The following is a 26,190-nucleotide window of genomic DNA, read 5'->3' as shown; positions in this document are numbered from 1 at the left end:
GTAGATGATATCACATAATATGATTTGGATTTGTTTAGAGTCCTGGAGACCTTAGCCATCAAGCTGCCTCCCCCATTTGGCCATTCCACAGCTGAAACAGAGCTGGGCCAGCCAATCCAATGAAAGGAGCCCTCTACCGCACGATTCCTGCGATTCTCCATCAGGGATGACTTTACCTTAGGCAGGCAAAACAACTTGGCAGGTGGGCCATGGCACCAAGTGCCACATTTGAGTACAGAGAAGATAAATGGAATAGGTGAAGGTTAGTAACAAATTATAACTATCATGTTACTTATGTTTTAGTGGTAATGACTAACAACAGAGATGCTGTCTGTACAGTTAATCGGCAGCTCTAGTCAGGATATGCTAAACTGAATAAGTGAGTCTTCAGCTGGGATTTAAACGCTGAGAACGAAGGGGCATCTCTTATAGTAGCAGGCAGACAATTCCACAGTTTAGGGGCTCTGTAACTAAAAGCTCGACCTCCCACTGTTATTTTATTAATCCTTGGAGTCATAAGCAGACCGGCATCTTGAGATCTTAATGTGCGCTCTGGTTTGTAAGTCATGATAAGTTTAGACAAGTAAGCCGGACCTTGGAAATGTAATGCTTTATATGTTAAAAGGAGGATTTTGAAATCTGCCCTAAACTTTCTTTCTTTCTTTCAGACAGTAGCTATTCTCTTCTTTCTAAATTTCAGCTGTTACCATCAGCTGCAGGATCCCCCAGGACACCCTCTGCCATCTCATCAGGGGCATGCCCAGACATTGTAGGGAGTGCGTAGAGGCATTTGGGGGATCAGCCTGTGATTTCAAGTTTTGACTTTGATTCTCAGTGTGATGTTGAATCCAGCCCTCAATGGGTTGGTGAGTTTGGTTTCCATTGACCGTTGTTACATCATTTTTTTTCACAACGAGTTACACAGTATTACTTTATAAAGATTTTCCCCTTGAAAATTTTGTTCATTTAGATCCATTGTGTGATTTAAGTGTTCCCTTAATTTTTTGAGTAGTGTATTTTCACAAGTGATAAGACCTTTCTTTACAATAAAGCAGTATTCCACCTTTTTTTTTTTAAAAAGGAAACTTTATTACATTCCTTTGTGTTACCACTAAGTATTACTTGGGCTCAGAATTTTATATACTGTAAATGAGGTCAAGCCTGAGTCAGACTCAGGGGTGACATGTAATGATCCACTTTACAGTGTTAAGCCAAAATAATTCTCAGGATCATATTCTGTTACCATCTAGTGGATAAAATAACATCATGGTGCAAAGAATTGTGAATATTTCCATGCATTCTGCCACTTTATAGTAAACAGTAACTACTTAATGATGATGTGTGGAGCCAAACCTTCACATAAGAACACAATGGCAAATGGAAAGACGTAACACCAGTTTTAGAACAAACTGAAACTGAATCAGTGCTCAAATCGAGTAATAGTGATGATGACATGAATTGGTCATCGGACGTTGACATGGACAGTAAAGCTGCCATTTTTTCAGTAGATTCCAACCTGCCAAGTTTCAGCGATGTCTGTGTTTGGTGTTGGCTTCATGCTACTGATGACAATCTTGCACATCCTCTTTGCCCATTTATGGGTAACCTCAGTCTAAAGATGTCTGCTGATCATGATTATCTATTCTGGTGAGGAAAGCAGTTGTTGAAATGAATTTGCTTGTTGCAGTCACCGGCAGCCTGTTGCTGCAGATAACATGTGGGTGTTTTTCAGTTTTCTGACACTGCAGGGCCTAGTGGGTAAACCAGTCTAGTGGTGTCACTTATCCACAAACCAGTTGTTGCAGAAATCCATTTTCAAAGAAGGTATGAGTGAGTGTCATTTTTTATTCATTATGAAATATCTGTATGTCACTAATAACAGTGACTATAATGAAGCTAATCACCCAGCACCAAAACTGTACAAACTGGTGGAAAGTGTATCAGGTGATTAAACATATGCAGAAGGTGTGTGTTCCTGGTCATGAGATAAGTGCAGTATTGATAAAAGTCTCATGGGTTACAAGGGAAGGCTGTTATAGACATAGTACATTGCATCCAAAGTGGTACAGTTTGGTATCAAGTTCTACATGCTGTGTGAAGCAAGCATTGGATACATCTAGAACTCAATATTTCACACCGGTAGATGGAACACAATATTTCACACCGGTAGAGGGACTAAATAGGTTGGCAAGCACAGTCAATATGTTATCACTACATCATCTGTGCTCTCAATGGTGGACCTGATTCTTGACTAAGGTTTCTGTATAACAATGGACAGTTTATATACCTCACTTAAACTGCTTGAGATTATACTTCAAAGGAAGACTAATGCATATGACACTGTACGACCAAACCAACCTAATATGGATGGTGACTCCAGTTGCGTGAATGCAGCAAGGGAGATGACTGACTCGTAAGCACTGTTCATAATGCAGAATCTTTCAATGCTCGTGTCGGAGGAAATGTGGAAGTTACTACACCTTAGGCTGTGGTAGACTACAATAATACAATGTGTGGGGATGATTGTGCAGGTCTGGCACTGACAATTCTACCCTATGTGACTATAAGGGGGTGCAAACTGAGCTCTAAATCCTAGACACAATTGCAAGTTCAAATAAAACATTATTTTATTGATAACACAGTACCTTCTCCAGTAGGCACTGTCGAAATAACACAAATACTGTACAAGTAACGTTCAGTTCTTTCCCTTTCTTTCTGCTCCTCTAGGTGAGTGTCGTCTGCTTCCGCCTGACTCCGACCTGGATGAAGAGGCTTGTTTTAATGCCAGATTTCAAATTTCACATGATTACAACCAGGAATCACTTCTGGGTCAGACAGAACTTCCTTAAAGTATAGGAGATCTCTCCCCACATCTCCTTCTGGCAGCACCCAAGTAATCTATCCAGGCTGTCAATCAGAATTGCAACTCCCAAGATGCCCTCTGGATGTACAAATGAGAGCTTCGCCAGAGTGATGCTGCCACCTGGCATATTGAGGAATTATATGAACCCAAGAAAAAGTCCTTCCTTTTCCTTCCTTTATATCTTCCTGGCCAGGATGTCTGTCCATCCAGATCCTTTTAGTCTGGGTAAGGGACCACCCTCTTTCCTGGTCCATCCACTATGTTACCTACACCTTCCATGTGCAAGCAACAGAAAATCATATAAACAAATCTTTCAGCATCAACATCATATCATACAAAGCATGTAAAGCTGCATCATTAACAGTAGTGACATATTTTTACTACTATGATAATGCTGACATTTAGGTACTTACAGGTTTTCTGGGGGTAAACCTAAAGCTATAAGGAGGTTAATGCGTGTAAATTACTTCGGATGGAATATTTTCTAAATGGGAGACGAACTGATGTTAGGAGGATTTTGATTGATATACTGTACCTGCCAGTAGTAATCCATTTACCTAATTTCACCCCTGGGCGCAGTAATTACAAGTTTAAACATTATGACGTAGGCTACCTATGTGTTTTTTTTTTGTTTTTTTTTTTTTATTACAAAATTATTTAGATGAAGTTGAATTGCGGCTCTCGTTTGTGTTGTCTTAGAGTACGCTCTGTGGTTAACTAGCATGGCATCCCCCTCAAGTCTAGTTCCAAACTTCCCTATAGAGCTCCCAGGTCAGTCATCTAATGGGAAAAATAAAGGATTCAAAAATAAAACAGATGACCAACAGCACAGATGATCTTACAGCTTGTAAAACACTGCAGTTTCTTATTGTCATCTGTTTAAGATGTGGATTTATGTTACTGGATCGTAAGGAAAATGCACTCTTTTAATAAATTAAGAGCTTTACATTTGAGGAGATCTGCCTTTGCTTTCGCTCACTTTGTACGCGGAGACACGACGCGCTACGTAGTCTTCCTGCATATCCCGTCAGCCTCGCTGTGCGCTTCCATCGAACTCTTCCACAAAGGGGCGGGGATGGGAAGCGACGGGGAACTTGTACAGGACGCCCAGACTGAAAACTTCGCCAAGAGCAGTTTTAAAAGAAGGGGAACAAAAGGGACACCCTGACTTACTGAAAAACACTCGTCGCCGCGGAGCAGGATTGTTTTCGCGTGCGCTCGGCGGCCATGCAGGCGCCCCAGTGTCGAGTGTTTTTATTTGTGTTTGGAATTTTAAATCAATAAGCGCCGAGATTGAGTGGCCTTGGACGTAAACGATCTCCTGTTATCTCTCCTCCGCTGTTGCTGGACTGGACTCGGTAAGCTGTCTTTTAATTTCTCTCGCTTTCTCATTTTATTTTTGCGCAACTCATATATTGTGAGGCGAGAGTTCCATTGTGCTGGCGCCGCTCAGTGACGCGGGGGTATGGCGACCGAATCCAGTGCTCCGTGGCGGACAACGTCTGGTGCCTGCGCGTAGGGAGCTACGGGCCCCCCAGCTGCAACACCTCTCGACCCGTAGTTTCTATGTAATGTATATTTGTGTTTAAAATGCTTTGTTTCTGCAATTTATTCTGGCAATTGATGGGTGTTCGGGCAGGCGCTACTCGCCTCGTATTTGAGGCGTATTTACACTGGGCTCCTACCTTCATCAGGGTCCAGGAAGACTACGTAATTCGCAGCGGGTGGGAGGATCTAAGGCTAGCCTCCCTTTCTTCAGTCGCACCTTCACCTTCCCACCGTGCCTAGTATCTCAACTTTCTATTATGCAAAATCGTTTTGGGGCTTTTATCAAAAATCAGTCTTGCAGCGATTTCAGAGCTTTTCGATGGTGGGGCGAATTAACAGTTGGAATCCTGTAAAAGTACATTTTTAACACGTTTTAAATCATACATATATGATAATACGTTCATATCAACATATGAAAAAATCTTAACAGTGCATTTTGCGATGTTCGAACTGTCAAGATATCACAAATGACTTCCTGTAGAATTTCCTATGTTTTCTGTAGGATTTCCTGTCCTGTTAAGATACCTTGAAATGCGTTTGAGGTATCGTTTTGCACAAAACATTATGTTAAGGTGCCTGGAAATGCATTTGAGATATCTCAAAATGTCTTGCAACGTATTTCAGGTATCTTTGATTTGCCAATGACATACCTATGTGTTCCCTAAATGTATTTTCTGATATCTTAAGTTAATTTCCTGGTATTTTTTTATATGGCCCTCTAATTCAGTTGTGATAACTCCAAAGCAAATTCCAAGTTCTCTCATTTTAACTTATCTGAAGTGCACTATAATAAATCTTTAAAAACAGCAGGAAGGTTTTTTTTTATTTATTTTTAAAAAGATATGTTAATGTCATTTTCAGGTATAGATATTCCAATTAAAGATCCAGAAATGTCAAAACGGGTTCCTGTAGGTTTTAAGGTATCTTAATTTCTGTTGAAAGTATAGCTCATTTTACAGAAAATAATTGTGAAATATCTCAAAATGAATTTAAGCCATGTTAAAGGAATACTCCAATGTTATTCACCCCACATACTTTGTGGTGGTGTTTTCATGAAGAATGGAGAGAGAAGTTTTATGACATAACGGTAATCAATAGTGGCCAATGCTTGTACAAGGGCAAAACAGCCATGTAAAATAAAAAAAAAAATAAATAAAATGTTAGCTGTGCTGTTTATTCCATATTTTTGCTATCCTGTCACTTGCCCAAAATGAATGCTTTCATGCTACAATAATGTTAAGTAGTTACTTCTGGAATAAACAAGAAACTTGGAGACCTGACTCTCCACATCATTGATTTGTCAAGAGTCCTATTCTTCAATTTGAATTGAAGGCAGGACCCTTGACCTATGAGTTATGGGAAAAGCGGGTCTTCAAGTCAAAAAGTCACTCCGGTGAGTCTCTTTAGCATACTTTTTATATCTGCGTACATTTAAGGTATGCAGGTTAGGTTGATTGGTGACACTGAATTGTCTTGGTGTGAGAAAGTGTGCTCTGTTCAGAAATGGCCTATATCCTTCCCCTGGTGCTGCCAGTATAGGTTCTCACTACACATGCAATAAATAAAGGAGGTTAGGTTTTTCACGTATTTAGCTTTGCACCTTCCCCAGCATCTCTGAAATGGAGTGAGCCAGCAGTGAAAATGGATGCCTGGGCTATCAAATGGTCAACCACCATGCTGTTTTTCAAGCCTGTCCTGGCAGTAGTGATGAAAGACTAGAGGGGACTGGGAGGTCTCATGGCCTGGAATCCCTGCAGATTTTATTTTTTTCTCTGGCCGTCTGGAGATTTTTTTGTTTTTTCTGACCCCACTGGTCATTGGACCTTACTTTTATTCTATGTTAATTAATGTTGACTTATTTTACTTTCTTACTGTGTCTCTTATTTTTCTATTCTTCATTATGTAAAGCACTTTGAGCTACTTTTGTTTTGTATGAAAATGTGCTATATAAATAAATGTTGTTGAAAGGCAGCTATGGAATGGAACACTCACAACTCTCCAGTTATGTAGCAAGTTTCATGCTAATCTTGTTATGCTGCTGCATGCCTGAGATATATCTTATGTAAATATTCAACCATATAATAGAAAACATTTATATTATTCCTAATTTTTCATTATATAGTACTGTTCTCTGGTAACTCTATCCTAAATCTGTGTACACAGCATACAGGAATGGTATGCAAAGCAACACAAGCTAACACTGTATGAATACTAGGAAAGACATCTCGGTATACAGGCACACAAGTAAGATTCATACTTTTGCAATTTGTGGTATGCTGGCTTTTTGGTAGGACTTTATCATTATACATAAGAATAACAAAGTATCATAACCTGACTTTTGATTTTGTGGTTCAGAATAAAGTATAATGTTTGGAAATATACTGCAACACAATGCATGGATTCCGATCTGTCAGTGTTTATTTACTTTAAATAATAATTTTGTATAGTGCCATGTATAGTGCATGTTATGGCAAAACATTTTACAAAATTGATAATGAAATATTGCTAATAGAATACCATACAACACATGAGAAGATGAACAGAGGTGATTTAAATACTGAAATATAGAGAGCTTTATATAGTGGGGAGTTCCTGATAGGCATCACCGCAATCCTGAGTAGGATTTCTCCATTCCAGCCTTTCATTTTCAGTGCTGCTTTTGTTATTTGGTGATAGTGAAAGTTAAGCAAAATGACAGCTTTTATTGGCTAATTAAAAATATTACAATATGCAAACTTTCAAGGCAACTCGGGCCCCTACTTCAGTCAAGATGTAATACAGAAACTAGAGTTCCCTGTGTGTGTGTGTGTATATATATGTATATATATATATATATATATATATATATATATATATATATATATATATATATATATATATATATATATATATATATATATATATATATATATATATATATATATATATATATATATATATATATACTGCTCAAAAGAATTAAAGGAACACTTTTTAATCAGAGTATAGCATAAAGTCAATGAAACTTATGGGATATTAATCTGGTCAGTTAATTAGCAGAGGGGGTTGTTAATCAGTTTCACCTGCTGTGGTGTTAATGAAATTAACTACAGATGCACTAGAGGGGCAACAATGAGATGACCCCCAAAACAGGAATGGTTTAACAGGTGGAGGCCACTGACATTTTTCCCTCCTCATCTTTTCTGACTGTTTCTTCACTAGTTTTGCATTTGGCTACAGTCAGTGTCACTACTGGTAGCATGAGGCGATACCTGGACCCTACAGAGGTTGCACAGGTAGTCCAACTTCTCCAGGATGGCACATCAATACGTGTCATTGCCAGAAGGTTTGCTGTGTCTCCCTGCACAGTCTCAAGGGCATGGAGGAGATTCTAGGAGACAAGCAGTTACTCTAGGAGATCTGGAGAGGGCCATAGAAGGTCCATATCCCATCAGCAGGACCAGTATCTACTCCTTTGGGCAAGGAGGAACAGGATGAGCACTGCCAGAGCCCTACAAAATGACCTCCAGCAGGCCACTGGTGTGAATGTCTCTGACCAAACAACCAGAAAGACTTCATGAGGGTGACCCAAGGGCCCCATGTCCTCTAATGGGCCCTGAGCTCACTGCCCTGCAGCATGCAGCTCGATTGGCATTCGCCATACAATACCAGAATTGGCAGATGCACCACTGGTGCCCTGTGCTTTTTACAGATGAGAGCAGGTTCACCCTGAGCACGTGACAGAAGTGAAAGGGTCTGGAGAAGCCATGGAGAACATTATGCTGCCTGTAACATCATTCAGCATGAGCAGTTTGGTGGTGGGTTAATGATTGTCTGGGGAGGCATATCCATGGAGGGTCACACAGACCGCTACAGGCTTGACAAAGGCACCTTGGCTGCCATTAGGTATCAGGATGAAATCCTTGGACCCATTGTCAGACCCTATGCTGGTACAGTGACTCCTGGTGCATGACAATTCCTGGCCTCATGTGGTGAGAGTATGCAGGTAGTTCCTGGAGGATGAAGGAATTGATACCATTGACTGCCCACCACACTTTCCTGACCTAAATCCAATAGAACACCTCTGGGACATTATGTTTTGGTCCATCCAATGCCACCAGGTTGCACCTCGGACTGTCCAGGAGCTCAGTGATGCCCTGGTCCAGATCTGGGAGGAGATCCCCCACAACACCATCTGTCATCTCATTAGAAGCATGCACCGATGTTGTCAGGCATGTATACAAGAACACAGGGGCCATACAAAGTGCTGCGTACAATTTTGAGTTGCTGCAATTAAATTTTGGCAAAATGGACTATCCTGCCACATAATTTTTTCACTCTGATTTTTGGGGCGTCTTTGAATTCAGGGCTCTGTAGGTTGATCATTTTCATTTCCATCAAACGATGTGGCATCCTTTCGTTCCTAACACATTACCCAGTCTATATCAGTATAGATATCCAGGAGGATTTCTTTTTCCCATTGAGATCTGAAGTGTTTTCAAAGTGTTCCTTTAATTTTTTTGAGCAGATATATATATATATATATATATATATATATATATATATATATATATATATATATATATATATATATATATATATATACACACACACACACACACACACACACACACTAGGACAGGAAACAACATTGGTAAATCTAAGTGAGAAATCTTAAATGTAAAAAATTAATAGACCCCTTCAGGCTAAGGTTCATTTAAAAAGAGAGAACAACAATGTATAGTCAAGATTGTTAGATAAGATAACTGTCCAACAAAGTCTTTTGAAGTTTCTAACGTTTTTCCAAACAATGTGGATCAGTAGGCAGGTTATCTGTGTCAGTCTGAGAGATGCAAACAATCCTCATACCTGGCCATAAAACTCTTGTCTCTATTCAAATTATGTTGTAATGCATTACATTTTAGCATGAGTTTGACCTCCCATTCTTTTCTCTCTTGCTGTGTTCTGAAGTTGCCCATAAGCTCTGTGACTTTAAAGTCCCTCTCACAGTGTCCATGGTTGTTGAAGTGGGCCGCTACGGGAACATCTGTGTTGCCACGTTTAATGTGGAACCTGTGTAAATTCATTCTCTGGTGGAGTGTTTGTCCAGTTTCTCCCACATAGAGTGCAGTGTCAGGACATTTCATGCAGATAATTAGGTAGACCACATTAGATGATCTGCAGGAAAATGATCCCTCTAGTTGGCAGTGTGGTATAACTATACAGTCTGTATTATAAATGTGATATTTGTAAATGTGTTATTTAGTGATAGAAACAGTCTCGGTTGCATAGTGTGCAATTTAGGAGCTTGCCATATATTTGGTGCCAGTTCTTCTGCACACATCCCACAATTTACTTTTGGAAATTAAAAAAGTATTTATATTGCAAGTGCAACAGAGTAGGTGTAGCTGTGGTTGTCCCAAATGACCAAAGTTGCGCAGCTTTTAGTTTGCTTCATAGGATGCTTTTGGCAATAGTGTTGACACATGTTCAAATAATTTCACAGATCAGGGGGCCTCATGTATAAATGGTGCGTGCGCACAGAAATGTTGCGTATGAACGTTTCCACATTCAAATTGCGATGTAAAAAACCTAAACTTGGCATAAAGCCACGCATATTTCCACGGTAGCTCATACCCTGTCGTACGCAAGTTCTCCTCTTGGTTTTGCAGACTGGCGGCACCCAGCATCAAAGCAATGTTACTATTCCTGTGTGGTTTATCTTTTTCAGATCCACATCCCTGACGTGACTTTATAAATACACTGAAATTAACTGCATATTGTTCATTAGTTTAATGCTTCTGATTGTAATTAACCTGTAACAATATAATGGTCCACAGAATGGTCAAACTATTCTAAATACCATAGCTGCTTTAGCGTTGTTACTCTCACTGCACCTTCTTCTTCTTCTTTCAGCTGCTCCCATTAGGGGTTGCCACAGCGGATCATCTTTTTCCATATTACTCTCACTGCACCACTCGGAGCAATTGATCGGAAAGAGAATTATCGGTATACAGCGTCAAGCACACGCTGTCTCAGCCATGCTTCCTATTTGAACTACGTCTCACATGGCAAACGCTTCAAAACCTTTCCTGTACGGGCCCCGCGGTTCAGAAACAGTTTCATCCCAAGAGCTCTAAACATACTTTCAGTCCATCAACTGCTCCTTGTAGAACTGTTTGTACTTGTAAGTACAATTACCTCACTGTAAACTTGCGATAGTTATAATATTGCATAACCTGAGCCATATATTATAATATATAATTTACATATGATGACGATATAATTTTTAAGATTAAATGCAGCAAAATATACAGATAAAACTTTAACTTCATTTAAACAATCTATATTGTTAATAATTAAAGGACACGGTGGTGTTACGCTAGGAAGGATCTGGCGCTCTGTTCATGGATTGTTCCTGCCTCACACTGTATCCTTCACTGGGACTGGCGTGAAGGATAGAATAATTAAACATTTACTACAAAGATATTTCAATGTTCCTTAAAAGCTTTTAAGAATTGGCGCTATAAGCTTACAGATTGCTCAACATCTATTACAGAGGTGATTGTGTGGCGATTGGGTATTTGGAGAAAGAAAAGTAAGGACAGGAATTAGGGGTTAGTACGTTTGAAAGAGACAGTACTGCTGCAATAAATTATTTAATCAAAGGTCGCGCATAATCACTGCGCCACCGTGTTCCCATGTTTAATAACGTGCTTTAACTCCTATCACATGAAAATATCACGTATACATCTCAGTATTTTAGTTATTCAGAGAGCTGTAATATCACGAATATAAAGGATTCTGTGTCCAGTTGGAGGAAGAGGGCCGGTTTAAGAAGCAAGTAGTGATTCACACACACAGAGCACATAGAAGATCAAATACAAAACAAAGCATTTAACGTGCTACTTTAATTACGATGTGATTTGAGAAACTGTTTAAACGATTTTAAGATGAAGTTTATGATGTTCTACTTTAATGACAAAATAAACTACATGATTAAAGTGGAAATGTCGAGATTGAAGTTGACCTTTCGTGCTTTTTCCCCATTGTGTGCCTTTTTTTCTCTGTACCCTAATAAGCTTTCATATGACATTCAGACAGTGGGCTACAACTCGCCTTTTTCACGGCGACTTTGATATGTGACATCTTTTTTGTTTCTGGCACTGTGCGATTTTGTGAACGTGAGCTTTCAAGTTTCTCCAACATGCTATGTCACTCGATCAACTTCCTTTTGTTGATTATACCACGGTTTATTTGAACAAATAGTATGTTTTTCCTTTGCCTCCACTTGGTATTCGCTGAAATTCTTATATTTTCCCCCGTGCTTTTCCCATTGTCTTTTCACAGAAGGCTGAGCTTAAGGGCTATTTATATTGATTTGCAAATTCAAAGAGGTGTAATTCTGGGAGGAGTTGGGGCAGGACAGCAGGCACGTGCATGTGCATTACATTTCACACTGATCGTGATTTATGTAGAGGAAGAACTTGGAAGTTTCGGTTGCGCATTCGGTTGCGTAGAACTCACACTATAACATGGTGTAAGCACAAAAGCGGGAATGTGCGTACGCACAGAAAAATCCTCTGTGCGTACGCACATTCCCGCTTTTGTGCTTACACCATGTTATAGTGTGAGTTCTACGCACAGCATTATGCATGAGGTCCAAGGTATCTTAATTTTGAAAGTTTTAGTAAAAAAATCAATTCACACAAAAATAGAGAAAAATCGATATTTAAGAAATGTACTGTTTAAGGCTTCTATATCTTGTTTCATTTCTCTAAGTTTGGTCATACAGTTGTTAAGCACAGTCAGAAAAACTGTATGCCATCTCTTATTTGCAAACATATCTAACAGTCCTTGCTAGCAGTTAAGACTATTTCCTAATTGTCTTAATTTACATGCAGTTTTACAGATATAGCTAAGAAAGTTCTATTTTGTGTTTTTTTTCGTTTCCTCTCACAATGTCTTCTCAACCTTTCTCCAATCTCGCAGGTTGCTTTGTGGCAATCCAAAGAGTAAGGCAATATACACAGAGCAATAGTTATAAAAGGGGGTCACATAGGTATCCAGGCTCTTTAAAGCATAAATAGGGATCACTTCACTGACATGTGAGCAAGCCACGGTATAACTGTGAGAAGCGCAGCACTCATCGGCTACAACGTAACAGTAATAATTTCCAGAACGTGCTGTTACGTTGTCATTCATTTTACCCACTGTCTTTCTTTCATTCATATGTTACGTAGGCACGTACCCTTTATCTTCGGCAATCTCATTCTCTAACCAGGCATCAGGAGCTAACCAGCGTAACACTGTCCACCACCCCTTTTGTTATTCTGGCACATTGTTGACATCCGTGAGTAACAACAACGTACTAAACTGGAAGGTGGTCTACGCATGTGTGGAATTCGCGGACAAACAAAGATCAAGATCTAAATGTAGATCTCTTTAGTTAATTGAAAGCACAACAATTTGTTTAGTTTGAATGTCTGTGTATAAGCCTGGAGGAGATTCTTAATGCAATGCCTATGTTTTAGCTGTCTCTCTACTGCCATCTAGTGCTGCTGCTTCTAATTCATTCGTGGACAAACAACAATCAAGATCCAAATGAAGATTATATATAGAGATAACAGAACAAATGCGCTCCCCTCAAAAGACTATAACCGAAGAAAAAGAAATCAGGTTAGAGTAGGGTAGTGTACTGGTTAGAGCTGCAGACTCCAATTCAGAAGGTTCTGAGTTCGAGTCTTAACGTCTCCCAAAATAAACGTTTTGAGTAGTGAGCTGTTCTTATTGTTACTGTTATACGATAAAAGCATACATTTGATTTGAGTCTGTAACAGACGGTATAAATGTATGGTACTTGTAAAGGTTAGCAGTTTTTTTTTTTTATTCAGTTCTCTCAGTCGCATTCACGCTTGCCCTGATCTGACAGGCTGTTTTCAAATAAAAACGCACTATAAAAGAGGCAAACTTGGATCGGAGAAAGAGAACAGAAGCCCTCCACGCAAGAAACGTTCACTCGCATATAAGAATAACGCAGCTGCACCAGGCGTAAAGGCGAAAGATGGCACCGTTTTGATACAGGGCGTGGTCTGGCGTCATCCTGCCAATCACCTGTCCTTCAAAGAAACAGCATGGCTTACAGAGCTCGCCAATGTATCATGCAAACTCATGTTTGTGATTATTTTTTGTGATGGTCTTTACATAAAAAACATTTATAAGTTACTTATATAAAAGCCAGATCGAATGTTACTTATCTTGATTTATTTACTTCCTACAGTGTAAAGTCACAAGTATACTGCAGAGCTTCCTATGTTTGATCGTCAAGGGCATGCTTACAAATTACATGTGTAATGCCAAGAAAAATACCTGCTGACACTTTAGTACGCAAGCAATTGTACGAGAAAGCAGTTAGACTTTTTTTGGGCACATACATCACGCTAGTGTTTAGATCTGGACGGTGTAGCGTTGGCAAGCTCTGTAAGCTGTGCTGTTTCAAGGACAGGTGATTAGCAAGATGACGCCAGACTTTGTCCTGTATCCAAACGGTGCCATCTTTCGCCTTTACTCCTGGTGCAGCTGCGTTCTTATATTTGAATGGACGTTTCTTGCTGGGAGGGCTTCTGTTTTCTTTCTCCGATCTGAGTTCATCTCTTTTATAGCGCGTCTTTATTTGAAAACAGCAGTGTCGGATCAGGGAGAGCGTGAACGCGACTGAGAGAATAAAACTGAATAAAAAAAACGCTAACTTTGACAAGCACTATAAATACAGACACAAATCAAATGTATGTTTTTTTTTTGCATAATATTAACAATAATAGCAGCTCTCTAATCAAAACGGTAAACTTGAGAAGCTGTCAGCATCAAACCCAGAAGCTCTTCATTGAGAGTAAGCAGTTCTTAGCATGGCAATACGCAAGCTGTCGCATCAACTGCCTACCGTAACCTGCTTTCTTTTTTCTTTGGTTATATTCTTGAATAAAAGCACACTTGTTTTGTTATACTTGTACTTTTTGTGAAAGTGTTTATTTGATATTTGGACTTCAGGCTTCACACCTTATACACATGTCATAAAGACGGTCCTTGGGTGTGTGTGGGAACTGTTACCATTTGAATCTGATGATTGTATATAGTGCGGAACTGACCTCTCTGTACTATGCTGCCCTCTGCATCTCCTGGAGTTCAAAAGAAATGCCAACATGCAGCAACAAGATCAGAACAAAAAACCAAATGCGGTCACTAACTACAACCGCATGAAGGTATACAAATGAATATAATGTTGCATTAGTGCAACAACGTTTTCCAAAATGTACAATACAGGTCATTAAAATGAATTATTCCAAATGTCATATATACCTAAGTCTCTTTTTTTGTCAGCGTGGCTTTGACATCATGGATCAGAAGGTGCATACTAATTCAGCCTGAGCAGGAGCACTCAAGAATAAAACTGAATAAAAAAAATTGACATCCACAGTCATTCTCAGTCATGCACACCACTCACATCCACAGTTTTCCAAGTCTCGTTCACGTACAAGATCTGACACGGTTTTCAAATAAAGAGGGGGTATAACAAAACAAGTTTGTTTGTTATACCACGTCTTTATCTGAAAATGGCATCGGATTCGGGGGGGGTGTGTGGGAGCTTGAACGTGAGTGAGAGAATAAAACTGAAAAAAAAAAAAACCTGCTAACTTGAACTATAAATTTACAGACGCAAAACAAATGTAAGCTTTTATTGTATGATATTAACAATAAGAACAGCTCACTACTGAAAATGGTAAATTTGGGAAGCAGCTGATATCAAAACCGCGACCTCTTGATTGGAAGGCAGCAGTTCTTAGCATTGCACCACACAAGCTGTCGCATCAACTGCCTACCGCAACCTGCTTTCTTTTTTCTTCGGTTAAATTATTGAATAAAAGTGCACTTGTTTTTTTTACTTGTACCTTTTGTGAAAGTGTTTATTTCATATTTGTATTTCAGGCTTCACACCTTATACATTTCATGTCTACATTTTTTCAATTATTACTAAAACATGAAAAATATTTCTGTGTTAACTATGTTGACACGGAACACACATGAAATGTATGTATTCCAAATGATGTACTGTTTTACCCTATAAAGCTTTCAGCACTTCACTCGAAGATAAACACTGAGCACTGAGAAACTTCTTTGCGAAATGAACTGCAGCGGTAGGCGGGGGAATGGGATACCAGGCTGCTTGCTGCTTATCGGCACATTTATAGGACAAAAGATACTGACGGAGAGGTGAGAATGGATTTAAGGTGGGCTGGATTTACAAGCTTTCTCGTAGGCTCTGGTAATTCTAGTGTTAAATTGTTTACTGACAGACCACTTAACCATTCAGTATGGGGCATCACTGATAAGTTCTTTCATAGTTTTATTGTGGTTTAGCATGGTATCTATACTAATAAAAGGCAAAGCCCTCACTGACTGATTCACTCATCACTAGTTCTCCAAATTCCCGTGTAGGTAGAAGGCTGAAATTTGGCAGGCTCATTCTTTACAGCTTACTTACAAAATTTAAGCAGGGTTTATTTTGAAATTCTACGCGTAATGGTCATAACTGAATCCTACTTGCATACATATATACTGCCATAGCCTGCAGCTCGGTCGCCGTGTGAGGCGGAGTTGCGTCCCCCATCACCACACCTCCCACGTAGTTGGCTGCCTGCCTATATGGCGTCACCCACACCCACGCCTCCCACGTAATTGAGTGCCTGCCCATATAAGGCCGTCTGTCAGCTGCAATCCAATAGACACGCTGCCTCTAAATATTCGCAGGCAAATCAAAAAGTTAATACCGGGAATGCCTGTTAAACATCTTGGACATCTCACCAGGTACTGAGGAAACAAAGCACACAGTGGAAAAAGTCCATATCCCGCTAAAGGAAGAAAGTGTAAAAAATGTGGTAAATTGAACCACTTCGCTAAAGTTTGCAAGACTGGGAAAGGTAAACCCGTGCATGCAGTGTGTGATGTCTCAGATAAAGAGGAAGACAAGCTGTTTATTGATGCAGTAAGAAAGGAACAACCCTCTGAAGCTGAACAAGACTTTGTAGACATATCAATAGGAAAGCAAGGTGTAAAGCTTAAGTTTAAATTAAGTTCATAGACACGCTGTCGCTGGCGTTTGTCATGCCTACAACGAATACGATATTCGCGAGATTCAAGTTTAATGAGAGGACGCAGGGAATAAATGACACTTTCGATCACTTTGTAATGGAGTTAAAATTGCTGGTGAAGGACTGTGCTTATGCACACAAAGATGAGATGGTCAGGGATAGAATACTGTTTGGCACAAACTCAGCAAAAGTGCAAGAGAAACTTTTAAGTGCCGGGTCTGAGCTAACATTAAATGAAGCCGTGGACATCGCAAGATCGCACAAGATAGCACAAGCACAGCTGAGAACCTTCGATGCATGTACTCTGAGTGGCTCACGTGAACTGACTGTGAACACAGTACGCAGACAACAAGCAAGAGCTCCAAAGAGCGCTTAACAAAACATGCATTACACAATTGAGACGGCAGCAATAGAATATGAAGCTAAAGGAAGACAGTGTAAAAAATGTGGTAAATTGCACTACTTCGCTAAAGTTTGCAGGTCTGGGAAAGGTAAACCCGTGCATGCAGTGTGTGATGTCTCATATAAAGAGGAAGACGAGCTGTTTATTGATGCAGTAAGAAAGGAACAACCCTCAAGCTGAACAAGCCTTTGCAGACATATCAATAGGAAAGCAAGGTGTAAAGCTTAAGTTTAAATTAAGTTTATAGACACGCTGCCGCTAAATATTCGCAGGGAAATCCACAACTTAATACCAGGAATGCCTGTTAAACATCTTAGATTCAAGATTACCGATTTGGGTAGTGAACACTTCGATGAATGAAACCTGTTATCTTTACAACGGTTGACAAACATTTGTTGTGTTCAAGTTACATTCCATCCTCCAAATACGAACCTGATTCAAAGAAATAATGATAATCAAATCCTTGATGACAGCAACACTCCTAACAGTCACAAAACAATTACATTGACAATCATGTTACGTTATTATTAAAATGTTTACTTTTCTTTTTCATAACTTCTTTAACACACTACTTCTCTGCTGCGAAGCGCAGGTATTTTGCTAGTTCTTGATAAGACACTATGTAAAACTGATTAATAGATCTGAATGCTGGAAATTTGTAATCAACAGTACTGAAAAGCCAGAGCATCCCTAAATCATAAATGACATGGGTAATGAAGGACCTACTGTCTAATAAATAGTAGTATGAAGGAGCCATATCTGGAAATTGATGTCTGGAACAGCAAGGTTGGCATAGTGGTAACAAGAAATGAAGTGTGATCCCATTTACCTTTAGAGCTGATTCCTTCTTCCAAGCTTATACTCCAGGCTGGTTGAATGGTCGAATGAATTGTTGGAGGGAGCATGAAGAATGTGCATTTGCAGTTTTGGAGGATGCTGGCAAGATGCATCAGCTCTATGAGAATGCTTGGCTTGAAGTCAGACAGACGGGCATTCTTTTTTTGTGTGTGTGTGTTTCAGTTTAGCATATTTAGGTTTTGTAGATTTAGAGGTATTTTATGTCAGTGGAAATGTTTCTTCATTTCTCTCCTGATATCCATGCCATTTTATTTAAACAACTATGCTTGCATAGATATATGAAGTAGTATTTTTATGAGAGAGGCTGATATAAAAAAAATCTAATAGAATAACTTGGTAATGTTTTACTGATATTCCATTGTGGCATAGTGACAGCCCATCTTGCTTTAGAAGAGATTTAATTAAAGAAAAAAGTGCAGAAACAAAAAGCTGCCTTAACATGCGACATTGACACATTTTGTTTCTGCAGTTATATTTTTGAATAAAAGCGCAATTGTTGTGTTAGATTTGTACCTTTTTGTGAAAGTATTTGTTTGATACTTCAGGCTTCATACATTATACAGTATAGTTTATGCCTACATTTTGTCATCTACTACTAGAATATGAAAAAGTTTCTGTTTTAACAATGTGTTTACACAGATTATTGTAGAAATGGAACAGACATGAAATGCGTATGTTCCAAAAAAGGATCTATTATTTCCACTCTAAAACTCCACTTCACTCCCAGAAATTCAATCAAGGCATGAGCTGGTAGAAGTTTGTTCACATTCTAAGTCGGTGGGGGAATGGAATAGCCGATTTTTATTAGCACATTTAGATGACAAAAGACGCTGGTGGAGAGCTGTGAACAATTTTAAGAAGCGATTTAAGGTGGGACGGATTTACAAATTTTTTCGTAGGCTCTGGTAACTCTAGTGTTAAGAACCAGAGCTGTGCTTGCCTGTGTTGAATAATATGAAACTTCTAATAGGTTCTCATCTGGGTAGTAGATTAATTATTGCACAGTTGCCTATGGAAAGTGCTATCTGGGTTAAACGCATTATAAAAATAAAAATCTTAAATTTATGATGCTGATGGCAGCTCTAATTAAAGTGCAGTAAAGCCTGTTTATAAATGTGGCAAATTAATGAAAAGCTTGGTTCCAAGGGCCTAGTTTGTGACCATAAAACTTAGCAAATACAGTAGTCATGTTTCAAGACAATTTCATTGAGCTTATGTTTATTTATATGATGTTGCAAATGGTTTAATGTTTATATTCTCAACCTATGGCCCATGGAAACATCAAAGCATTCCTCATAGATAGTTCACTATAAACCATTTTGTCAATTAGAATCCTTTTCTTTCTTATAAAGTAATTAAGTTTATATTTTGTATGACTACTTGAAAGTCGAGACATCAATTAATTTATTTTCTCAACCTACCTATCCAGTATGGCTTGTTTCAGTTGTGACACCTTATTAACCCTTTTACAGTAAGATCCCATGTCTAAAATTTGGAGAAAAATATCCAACTGTGAATTCTTTGCAGGTTCAGACATTGAAGGCACAGTTTTACTTCTCTAGATGCTTTGCAAACATACAGTACAATATGAAAGTACATGCAGAAAATAATTTTGTGATTGTAGTGTTTTAAAAGGTTTAAAATTAGGTTGTTCAGGGTCTTGAATTCCTTAACTTAACAACTTAGGGACATAACAGTTGTTAAAATAGTAAAAAGTACACCTTTTTTGTTTTAAAACGCAATAGAATTTTGTCTTCACAAACCAACGATTTAATCAGCCTGATGATTATTAGAAAATGAAATGGGGCCTGTTTTGTTGAATTTTGAGATTGCTGTACTTGGTGTTCACTAATTTTTGTAATCGTAGTGTTTTGCTGTAGGCATTGTGACATATCAGAATAACAATTGCTGGGTGTACTGTCATTTTTGCCTCTGCATTGTATTCTTTACCATATAAAACATGTCACACTCGTTTCATACATTTGTTTAATGAGACAAATGTAGAGAATTACTGTCAATTTTTGTCTGAATATTAAAGGTTGACAGCCTTTTCAAAGGTATGTTCATCCATCTATCTTGTGTGTCTGCTTCTCTGGACCATAGTTGTGAGGAAATCAGATCCAGCAAGTATCTGGTGCACGTCGGAACAATTCCTGGATAGGACACCGCCCCACTGCAGAGTGTACACACCCACACATTCATTGCTAATCCTTCTTAATCTGGATGTCTTTGTCATTTAGTCCCTGTTTTGCATGAAGTGAATTGTAAGATATAATATATGAATTACTGCTTGCTAAGGAGAGGAATTAGCTATGAAAATGTCAGCATCACTGTAAAAGAGTGTAAAACTGATGAATGTAAGGAAACCATCTTAAAGATATTTCAGAGTGCCTTTCTTATACAGTATGTTCAAAAAAATTACAGTAGAGTGCTATTTTCACCAATCTGATAACTATCCTAGTTGAAGCTACCAATTGTGTTTCTGTGTGGAATGTGAGACAATAGTCGGAATACCTGGCAAAAGCAAATTACATACACAAAGGGAAAACGTGTAAATTCCATACAAAGCTAAGGCAGGGTACTTAAACCCACTCTGTTGGAGCTGTGCGTCAGCAGGGTTAGTCACTGTGCAACTTTCCTCACTCTGTTTATTTGTAATACAGGTAAAATTCTGTTACTACGAATATCTTTACAACAAGATTTTCATTACAACAAAGTATTTTTATGGTCTTGACTGTTTCCCTCTATGACAGAGTCAATAGAAATCTCGTTACTACAAAATACATTCATCGGATACTTTCATTACAACGAAGTGCCCAAAAGACCTTGAAATGCCTGAATGAATCATCCACAGAGCAGTTAGTTATGTGGTCGCAGCTCAGTTGTTCACAATGATCCCCAAACAGAAACATTGTAAATGTTTTCTTTCTTTGAACTTTCCTTGTACTGTCTTTTTGCTGTGTTTGTTTTCTGTGGTACCTTTTGCTTACTACTCGTCAACATTTGAAAACCATCCATTGGAATTTAACTCATTGTCATACTCGTATAGAAATGGCAGACATGAAAAAAGAACAATTTACAGTTTAGAAAAAAAAAAACTTGAAATTTTTGCAACGCCCGTTTCTGGTAAAAAATAAAAAAAGACATTGCCAGTGAATTCGGAATTTCGACATTGACACCGTCAACTTTCTTAAAAGACAAAAAAAAAAAAAAAAACAAGAAAAATCTCAGGTTGCAAACTTTGGGCCTCAGCGCAAACGTATGCGAGCTGCTGCATTTGAAGACGTTGAAAAGGCAATTTATGTGGTTCAGTGATGCTCGTTCAAGAAACATTCCTGTTAGTGCGCCACTCATTCTAGAAAAAAGCAAAGTCACTGCTGTGAGGTTTCTAAACTCTTTTGGACCTCCCCCAACGGGACGACACGCCGAAGAGCTCCCCAAAATGCGGTCGCCATGTCTGTGGAAAACTGTTTACCTTTTGCTATTGCAACAGCAGGCTCACAGAGCTGCTGTGGCTCGTCACCGAAGCAACTCCAAAAGATCTCGATGGGTGATGCAAAGAACATTGTAATGGCAGAGAACAGGATTACGTGGCCACTAAACTAGCCACAGCCCTGCCTGATTAATGTGTCTGTATGTAGGAGAGTGAACTTGCTTCTGCGGCGTTCCGCTGCAGCGATGTGAGCATGTGGTTGCCCTGCCTCAGCAGCGGACAAACAATCTTCCACAGACACGGCAATCACGCTTTGGGTCACACTTTGGTATGTCATCCCATTGGGTGGTGGGGGAGTGCTGGGGGTGTCAGAAAACTAGCAATATGAAGAAGAAAAGGAAGATTCTGCTTCTGATTGATAACTGTGCTGTCCACAGCATGCTTCAACATTTAGATAATGTTTGCGTTGAATTCCTCCCACCCAACTGCATGACGGAGCTTCAGCCTTTGGATTTGGGCATCGTTCACACCCTGAAAGTGTGTTATCACAAGGAAATTCTGAGGAAAATTCTCGTCAGCATAACTTGTAGACAGAAGGAGAAGAAAAGTAACGCGAAAGAAGCCATTGAAATGATTGCAAACGCCTGAACGCAAGTTAAAGAAAGCACTATAGCAACAAATACAGAATCTCATTTGTACGAAATCTTCATTTACAACAAAATATTTTTTAGCTCCCTGCCACTTCGTTGTAACAGAATTTTACTTGTAATTTGCTCTGGAAAACACTTGATGAAAGTGCTTGTAACGTAAGATGCTATATAAAATTATTCTGATTGATCTTTTTTACATTTTTTTTCTCTTGATTCATGACAAAATGTGTTGCCTTCTATAAAGAAACAAGTGGATTCTATCTATGCCTTGATTATCCAGCTAGCTACAGACATCCATCTATTATACAATAAATGTTGATGTCATTGAGGACATTTCTGGGGGTGGGTTAAAAAAAAATTTGTGCTTTTAGGCGCCAGGCCACAGGAGCCTGGCTTCAACACTAAGTAACCTTGTCCTTGCAAGGCCTTGTTGATCTGAGAGTGTGATTCAAGCTGCCTTGCTGTTGGAGTGCGTTTTGTGCACAGTGAGCCCTGTGGGGTTTTTTCAGTGTGTTTTCCCAGGTGTGTTGTTGTGCATGTAGTTGACATCTTGATTTATTTATTTTGTTACATTTCTAATCAGTAGATTTTGGTTTGTCTAGGTTTAAGGTGTCATAAAAGCTGTCAAGGACTTCTAATTTAGGTCTAGTTTTCTCTTCTGAACAGCTTGTACATATAGCTGGCTTCATGTTTGCAGTACTAGTGTGTTCCTTTCCCCAGAGTGACTGCTGAAATGACAAGGAACTAGCAAATGCATAATGCATTTATATGTATGTATGTGTGAGGGCAGATTTTTATCTTGAGCTTTATTTTTCTAAGAAAACCTTTAGAGCTTTGTGCGTGTCTATGAGCTGTACATTATAGACCTGTACAACGACTGGATTTGTCTTATAATCATGCTGACTGGTTATGCAGTATCATTGCAGCTGCTGTGCACAGGAGAGCCCACTGTCAGATCATTTGTTTACCTCCGACTGGTGGGAATTTATTTTCAATACCCCCCTTCCCCCAACACAGCTCCGTGTTTCTGGTTAAAACCAAAAAGAGACACATCCAACAATGTTGATCAGGTGGATTCAAAGATGTAATTTTAACCAAAAATATATACATGTGCATTTTTTCCCATTTGAGAGCTATAATTTTACATTTTACTGCTCTTTAATGTATTTGTTTTCTCTATATAAAGGCAGGTTGTTAGTTGAGCAACTGAGATTGCAGAGTATGTTGCTGCCTCTTTAATTGGAGAGGTTTGCATATTGGAGTAGGTGCCACTGTGCATCTGGGTCCAATCATGCACGCTGGATAAAGCTATTGGCTTACAGTCTGGCTGCCTGACTCCATCTGCAGGGTTACAATTTCTGCACTCCCATTCAAGTCTGCTAGTCAGCAAAACAAGTCAGCAGAGAGAAGCTGGGATCTCTAGCAAAATCTCTATATATAGCAAGTAGCTCTGTAGGGTGTCTGCACCCAGGCACTGTAATAAGCAATCGACCTGTTAACTTTCAATGATGGAGAGTGCTACAATCTGTCAAGCAATAGATCAAACCTAAGAGGCACTTGCTTTATTACTTTGCTCTACCTGCCTAAGAAAAAAGGTCAATTTAGCCTGATTGGAAGGAGCAAGAAAACTTAATGCTTTTTCATCTTTAGCTGCTTTATTTCTTGTTCACTTGGGATTGTGGAGTGGTTGGCCTTTGGACTTCCAACTGCCAAGCGGAGCAGACAAACACACTCATGGTAGATGCTAAAGGAAAGAACATGAAATGTCTGACTTTCTTCTTGATGCTTCCAGAGTCTGTGAAGATAAGATCCAAGAAAGGTCCTAAAAAGGGGAGCCCTACAAACTCGAAACTTCCTCCTGTCTGTTATGAAATAATCACCTTGAAAACTAAGAAGAAGAAGAAGATGGCTGCTGATATTTTTCCCACTAAAAAAACTGTTAATGCTACCTCTGTCCAGCAATACCAGCAGCAGAATCTGAACAACAACAATACTATTCAATCGACTAACTGGCAGGGACTTTATCCCACCATCAGAGAAAGGTAAGTGGCCAATAACAAATCCTTCTGAGCTTTCAAATGTATTTTTTTCATTCCCACATGCTTGCATGAGTTTATAAAGTGTCATTATTGTGAGTATTGGTATTTATGTCTTCCTAATTGAAAAAGTAGTTCTGTATATACAGCTGTAGATGCTTCCTTGCAAATGTCTTTTCTTCTCCTAATCGATTTTGAAGTGTGGTATGGTAACATTAATCATCTCGTACATCTGCATATTGCAGGAATTTTATCAAAATGTGCATAGTTTTTTTTGACATGTGTTGAGAAATGGAGTTTGAAAACCTGTTTGCAAGGATAAATACAGTAACATCATGTGCTTTTTCAATGTTGTAATTTTATGTTAAAACATTGTGTGTGTCTCCTAGATCACAGTGCTAACTAACAGATCTAGAAAGGACATTTTCATCCTTCTTTCTCATGTTATGCAACTGATATTACTTTATCAGAATAGAGTTAATGCGGTTACAGGCGGTGATTAACAGAATTGTGTGAGGGCTAAGGATGTGATGTCAGGTGGAAGAATAACTTGTACTCTCATTTAATTTGTATAGTGAGAATGCAGCCTTGTCAGTGATGCAGTAGTCTGCTACTCTACGGAGGCATTTCCAGTTTGAATTGCAACATTATACCACTTTTGTTCATTGTTCCCACTTAATTTTTCAATTTGACAACAAGCTTTATACATTTTAAGAAAGGTGTTTTATTTAGTAATGTGCAAGACTTAGCATTACTTTTATCGAATTGGGTGCATAGGATTGGTTCCTGAAATGAAAATACATTTGGACTGTTATTTCTAGTGTAAAGGGAGAAAGAGTGCTGTTGGTGTATTCTCTCTTGTTCTTTTGTTCTATAAGTATTACTTTTTCATCTAAGTAAGGAATCTGCTCCTTTCTATCATTGGTTATCAAATTCTACGCAAGTGTGATTTGTGAAGTTTATATGTTCTTACAATGGCCATGGTTTTTCCATATTAGGTTCATTGGTGTCCCTTAGTTGGTGTGAGTTAATGTACCCTCATAATGATCTGTTGTGCTGTTTTGGTATGAATTCTTCTGTGTGTCTGATACTCCCCAACACTCCGAAAAAAAAAAAAAAAACTTCTGTAGTTTCCTGTGATTCTGCTTTTGACAAATAAGTCTGGAAAATGAGTGAATGGCTATAAAATGCATTTTTTTGTTTGTCTTTGCTTTCCATTGGTATTAAAGAAACTCCATGGGTTTTCTTTAAATGCTGCTTCATGGAGTGCACAGACTAACGGGCAAAATTCTTCTTTTTAAGTCTGTCATTCCCCTTCATTTTTGTGATTTTAAAAACAATGCTAAAAACAAATTTGAAATTATATGTAGTTAAGGCACATATTGACTATATTGTGCCACTGTATTGATGCTGCATTTGCTTGACTTTATTTCCAGAAACTCTGTGATGTTTAACAATGAATTGATGGCAGACGTTCATTTTGTGGTGGGTCCTGCTGGTGCAACACAGCGGGTGCCAGGACACAAAGTAAGTACTGCAGGTGAAATGGTAGGGGCATGAGAATGTAGCAGTTTGTCTACGTATATATTGTTGCTTTGAACCATCAACACTTGATCCTTCATTCCAATGTCACAAAATTCTTAAACTTTTGTGAAATAGTACTTCATTGTTGTTTATCAGATAACTTTGATGTGTAGCCCCTACTAGATGTTTATAGGGGATTCTCTTTTTAGTTAATAATGAGTGTTTAATTTATTCATGCATCTTTCTTTTTTCAAAATACTTTAGGTAAATGATTGTTTTAAGGTGAAACCCATTTTAAAACTAATCTTGTGCTCTCCACCAAAATATACGTTGGGTGTACCTTGTTTAGTTTTGCGTAATAGCATTTAGAAGGGAATGTTGTAAATACATGCACTGCCATTTTTATTTGAGTGATTTTTGGAGCTGTAATATTGTGGTGCATCAAACAATGTTCTATTTCATTTCATATGAAAGTACCTATGGTTTCTATAATAGATTTGATGACAGATGATATTGTGATACATTGAAGCCTAGATTTCTCCGTTTGTCTGAAATGCCTTGAAGGCTGTAATAAGGTAGAGCTTTTACATTCCCACAGCAGGTGCACAGAGTCTATTGCAGTTCTTTTTTTTTCAGAATTGGCAACACAAAGCCTTATGCAAGGGCCTGAGTGGCTGCTCTGTTTTTGCACCAGTAATAGCATTCCAAGAGAGAGTACATGACCTTTTCTGCTGCATATATTACAGACCA

General features: G+C 38.7%; 1 protein-coding gene across 2 annotated transcripts in view; it reads left to right on the top strand.

Moving 5' to 3' along the window:
* Window positions 1-3,858: 3,858 nt before the first annotated feature.
* Window positions 3,859-26,190, top strand: part of btbd3b (BTB (POZ) domain containing 3b) — a 55,262-nt gene continuing 32,930 nt past the window's right edge. Inside the window, exons 1-3 of one of the 2 annotated variants that reach the window (XM_039738021.1) lie at window positions 3,859-4,221; window positions 23,673-23,922; window positions 25,353-25,443. In XM_039738021.1, the coding sequence (XP_039593955.1) occupies window positions 23,786-23,922; window positions 25,353-25,443 (228 nt within the window). In that variant the 5' untranslated portion in view covers window positions 3,859-4,221; window positions 23,673-23,785. Of the gene's footprint in view, window positions 4,222-23,232; window positions 23,923-25,352; window positions 25,444-26,190 lie in introns of those variants that run through there. The other variant, XM_039738020.1, reaches the window with a different exon arrangement.

Source organism: Polypterus senegalus, chromosome 16 (assembly GCF_016835505.1).
Source record: "Polypterus senegalus isolate Bchr_013 chromosome 16, ASM1683550v1, whole genome shotgun sequence".
NCBI classification, from domain to species: Eukaryota; Metazoa; Chordata; class Cladistia; order Polypteriformes; family Polypteridae; genus Polypterus; species Polypterus senegalus.
The sequence above is the reverse complement of the archived record's forward strand: the minus strand, read 5'-3'. Positions and strand labels throughout refer to the sequence as shown.